Source organism: Scomber scombrus, chromosome 23 (genome assembly GCF_963691925.1).
Source record: "Scomber scombrus chromosome 23, fScoSco1.1, whole genome shotgun sequence".
Lineage (NCBI taxonomy): Eukaryota > Metazoa > Chordata > Actinopteri > Scombriformes > Scombridae > Scomber > Scomber scombrus.
The window spans coordinates 5058305-5063070 of record NC_084992.1 but is presented as its reverse complement, the minus strand read 5'-3'; the positions used below and the strand labels follow the sequence as shown (position 1 = coordinate 5063070).

The 4766-nt window shown below is 42.9% G+C and overlaps 1 protein-coding gene across 1 annotated transcript in view; it reads left to right on the top strand.

The window, feature by feature from the left end:
- Nucleotides 1–391: 391 nt before the first annotated feature.
- si:ch211-200p22.4 (phosphatidylinositol-binding clathrin assembly protein) overlaps nt 392–4766 on the top strand; it is a gene marked incomplete at its 5' end in the record, with an annotated part of 20074 nt that continues 15699 nt past the window's right edge. The window contains 3 exon segments of the mRNA XM_062444958.1: nt 392–535; nt 3501–3531; nt 4378–4510. Coding sequence (XP_062300942.1) covers nt 392–535; nt 3501–3531; nt 4378–4510 — 308 coding nt within the window.

Genomic DNA, 4766 nt, shown 5'->3' with positions numbered 1-4766 from the left:
AAGGAAGGAAGGAAGGAAGAAGGAAAAGAAGACAGGAAGGAAAGATGGTAGAAAGGTACGAAGGACGGATAGAAGGAAGGATGAAACGGAAGAAGGAAAGAAAGACTGAAGGAAGGAAAGAGGGCCGAATTGGACCCCTCGGCGGGCCGGTTCTGGCCCACAGGCCTCATGTTTGACCTCCCTGCTCTACAGCATTTATCCCTCTATCTTTCCTTCTCTCCATCCTTCTCTCCATCCTTCTTTTCTCCTCCTTTAATAACAGCATCTCTCTAATCTGAATCATCTCTACTTCTGATCTCTCTTTTATCCAAATCTCGTCCCTAAAAGTCTATAATGTTCCCAAAGATCTTCATCTCTTCCTCTTCTTCTTCTTCTTCTTCTCCTCCGCCAGGTTTCGATGCTCTCGGAGATTTGTTGAAGCCAACGGTTCCAACGCACAGCGCTCCTCCTCCTCCTCCTCCTCAGATGGCCCTTCATCATGGAGGAAAGCTGCTAGCCAACGACCTCGACTCCTCTCTGGCCAACCTCGTGGGCAGTGAGTCAAACACACACACACACACACACACACACACAAACACACACACACACACACATATGGAAGGGAGGTCAAATATGCGGCCCGTGGGCCAGAACCAACCGAGGGGTCCAATCCGGCACTCTTTCCTGCCTGTCTTCTTTTCCTTCCTTCTTTCCTTCCATCTTTCCTTCCTGTCTTCTTTTCCTTCCTTCCTTCTTGTCTTCTCTTCCTCTTCTTCTTTCCTTCCTTCCTTCCTTCCTTCGTTCGTTCCTTCCTTCCTTCCTTCCTTCCATCTTTCCTTCCTCCCTTCTTTTCCTTCCTTCCTTCTTGTCTTCTCTTCCTTGTCTTCCTCCCTTCTTATCCTTCCTTCCTTCTTTCCCTTCCTTCCTTCTTGTCTTCTCTTCCTTGTCTTCCTTTCTTCTTTCCTTCCATCTGTCCTTCCTCCCTTTTATCCTTCCTTCCTTCCTGTCTTCTTTTCCTTCCTTCCTTCTTGTCTTCTCTTCCTTGTCTTCTTTCCTTCCTTCCTTCCTTCCTTCCTTCCTTCCTTCCTTCCTTCCATCTTTCCTTCCTGTCTTCTTTTCCTTCCTTCCTTCTTGTCTTCTCTTCCTTGTCTTCTTTCCTTCCTTCCTTCCTGCCTTCCTTCCTCCCTTCTTATCCTTCCATCTGTCCTTCCTCCCTTTTATCCTTCCTTCCTTCTTGTCTTCTCTTCCTTGTCTTCCTCCCTTCTTATCCTTCCTCTCTTCTTTTCCTTCCTTCCTTCTTGTCTTCTCTTCCTTGTCTTCCTCCCTTCTTATCCTTCCTTCCTTCTTTTCCTTCCTTCCTTCTTGTCTTCTCTTCCTTGTCTTCCTCCCTTCTTATCCTTCCATCTGTCCTTCCTCCCTTTTATCCTTCCTTCCTTCCTGTCTTCTTTTCATTCTTTCTTTCCATCTTTTTAATGATCCGTCCCACATGAGATCAAATTGGTGATATGTGGCCCCTGAATCAATAAATAGTGTCTGTAAATTGTTTTCCTTCCTTCTTTCCTTCCATCTTTCCTTCCTGTCTTCTTTTCCTTCCTTCCTTCTTGTCTTCTCTTCCTTGTCTTCTTTCCTTCCTTCCTTCCTTCCTTCCTTCCTTCCTTCCTTCCTTCCTTCCTTCCATCTTTCCTTCCTGTCTTCTTTTCCTTCCTTCCTTCTTGTCTTCTCTTCCTTGTCTTCTTTCCTTCTTTCCTTCCTGCCTTCCTTCCTTCCTTCCTTCCATCTTTCCTTCTTCCCTTCTTTTCCTTCCTTCCTTCCTTCCATCTTTCCTTCCTGTCTTCTTTTCCTTCCTTCCTTCTTGTCTTCTCTTCCTTGTCTTCTCTTCCTTGTCTTCTTTCCTTCCTTCCTTCCTTCCTTCCTTCCTTCCTTCCTCCCTTCTTATCCTTCCTTCCTTCTTTTCTTCCTTCTTGTCTTCTCTTCCTTGTCTTCCTCCCTTCTTATCCTTCCATCTGTCCTTCCTCCCTTTTATCCTTCCTTCCTTCCTGTCTTCTTTTCATTCTTTCTTTCCATCTTTTTAATGATCCGTCCCACATGAGATCAAATTGGTGATATGTGGCCCCTGAATCAATAAATAGTGTCTGTAAATTGTTTTCCTTCCTTCTTTCCTTCCATCTTTCCTTCCTGTCTTCTTTTCCTTCCTTCCTTCTTGTCTTCTCTTCCTTGTCTTCTTTCCTTCCTTCCTTCCTTCCTTCCTTCCTTCCTTCCTTCCTTCCTTCCTTCCATCTTTCCTTCCTGTCTTCTTTTCCTTCCTTCCTTCTTGTCTTCTCTTCCTTGTCTTCTTTCCTTCTTTCCTTCCTGCCTTCCTTCCTTCCTTCCTTCCATCTTTCCTTCTTCCCTTCTTTTCCTTCCTTCCTTCCTTCCATCTTTCCTTCCTGTCTTCTTTTCCTTCCTTCCTTCTTGTCTTCTCTTCCTTGTCTTCTCTTCCTTGTCTTCTTTCCTTCCTTCCTTCCTTCCTTCCTTCCTTCCTTCCTCCCTTCTTATCCTTCCTTCCTTCTTTTCCTTCCTTCTTGTCTTCTCTTCCTTGTCTTCCTCCCTTCTTATCCTTCCATCTGTCCTTCCTCCCTTTTATCCTTCCTTCCTTCCTGTCTTCTTTTCATTCTTTCTTTCCATCTTTTTAATGATCCGTCCCACATGAGATCAAATTGGTGATATGTGGCCCCTGAATCAATAAATAGTGTCTGTAAATTGTTTTCCTTCCTTCTTTCCTTCCATCTTTCCTTCCTGTCTTCTTTTCCTTCCTTCCTTCTTGTCTTCTCTTCCTTGTCTTCTTTCCTTCCTTCCTTCCTTCCTTCCTTCCTTCCTTCCATCTTTCCTTCCTGTCTTCTTTTCCTTCCTTCCTTCTTGTCTTCTCTTCCTTGTCTTCTTTCCTTCTTTCCTTCCTGCCTTCCTTCCTTCCTTCCTTCCATCTTTCCTTCTTCCCTTCTTTTCCTTCCTTCCTTCCTTCCATCTTTCCTTCCTGTCTTCTTTTCCTTCCTTCCTTCTTGTCTTCTCTTCCTTGTCTTCTCTTCCTTGTCTTCTTTCCTTCCTTCCTTCCTTCCTTCCTTCCTTCCTTCCTTCCTCCCTTCTTATCCTTCCTTCCTTCTTTTCCTTCCTTCTTGTCTTCTCTTCCTTGTCTTCCTCCCTTCTTATCCTTCCATCTGTCCTTCCTCCCTTTTATCCTTCCTTCCTTCCTGTCTTCTTTTCATTCTTTCTTTCCATCTTTTTAATGATCCGTCCCACATGAGATCAAATTGGTGATATGTGGCCCCTGAATCAAAACATAGTGTCTGTAAATCTGTAGACGTTCATATAATTTCACTTTAAATGCCTTTTTTTTTTAACACTTAAACAGTAATTTAATAGCTAAATGTTGTGTCTCCGTTCATAGATAATGTTATAATTGGATTAAAAGCACAAACCTAAAGTAACACTATCTAGTATTTTCCTTTTAACTACAATCCCTCGTTTTTCTCTCTTTCTCTCCTCAGACCTGCAGTTCGGTGGGACCCCAGCCAAGAAGTAAGTGATGAAAATGAAAAACATTCAAAAAAACAACTTTTCTGTCATATTTGTTTTTATACTGTTGTCATCATCCCTTCATTTTATGACTTAAAAGTAAAAAAAAAAAAATCAGGTTTATTTAAGTTTGGTGAAATTTGAAATGAAGGGAGGAAGGACAGATGGAAAGATGGAGGGAAGGAAAAGAAGACAGGAGGGACAGAAGGAAGGAAGGAGAGATGGAAAGATGGAGGGAGGGAAAGATGGGTGGATGGATGGATGACAGGAAGGAAAGAAGGAAAAAAAAGACATGAAGGAAATATGGAAGGAAGGAAGGAAGAAAGGGAGGAAGGACAGAAGGAAGGAAGGAAGGAGAGATGGAAAGAGTGAAGAAAGGGAGGAAGGAAGGAAGGAAGGAAGGAGAGATGGAAAGAGGGAAGGACAGAAGGAAGGAAGGAAGGAGAGATGGAAAGAGTGAAGAAAGGGAGGAAGGAAGGAAGGAAGGAAGGAGAGATGGAAAGAGGGAAGGACAGAAGGAAGGAAGGAAGGAGAGATGGAAAGAGGGAAGAAAGGGAGGAAGGAAGGAAGGAAGGAGAGATGGAAAAAGGGAAGGACAGAAGGAAGGAAGGAAGGAGAGATGGAAAGATGGAGGGAAGGAAAGAGAAAAAGACGGAACCCTGAACAGTATATAAGGATTAAAATTCATGATTTTCCTTAAAGAGGAAATAAAACAACTCGAGTAGAAAGTAAATAAAGTAAATTCTCAATATTTCACTGATTTCTTTTTCATCCCTTTCTTTCTTTCTTTCTTTCTTTCTTTCTTTCTTTCTTTCTTTCTTTCTTTCTTCCCTTCTTCCCGTCTTCCAGGCCAGACATGCAGTGGAACCATCCAGGAGAGAAGAAGCTGACTGGAGGACACAACTGGCAGAATAAAACCATGTCGACTACGCAGTGGGGCCCAGCGCCCATGGCTCCTCAGCCCATCCCTGTTCAGCACGTGGTGAGGAGACACACACTAATACACACATATACACACACTAATACACACACTAATACACATATACACACATATACACACACATATACACACATATACACATATACACACATATACACACACTAATACACACATATACACATTAATATACACGTGGTGAGGAGGAGACACACACTAATATACACACATATACACACATATACACACATATACACACACTAATACACACATATACACATTAATATACACGTGGTGAGGA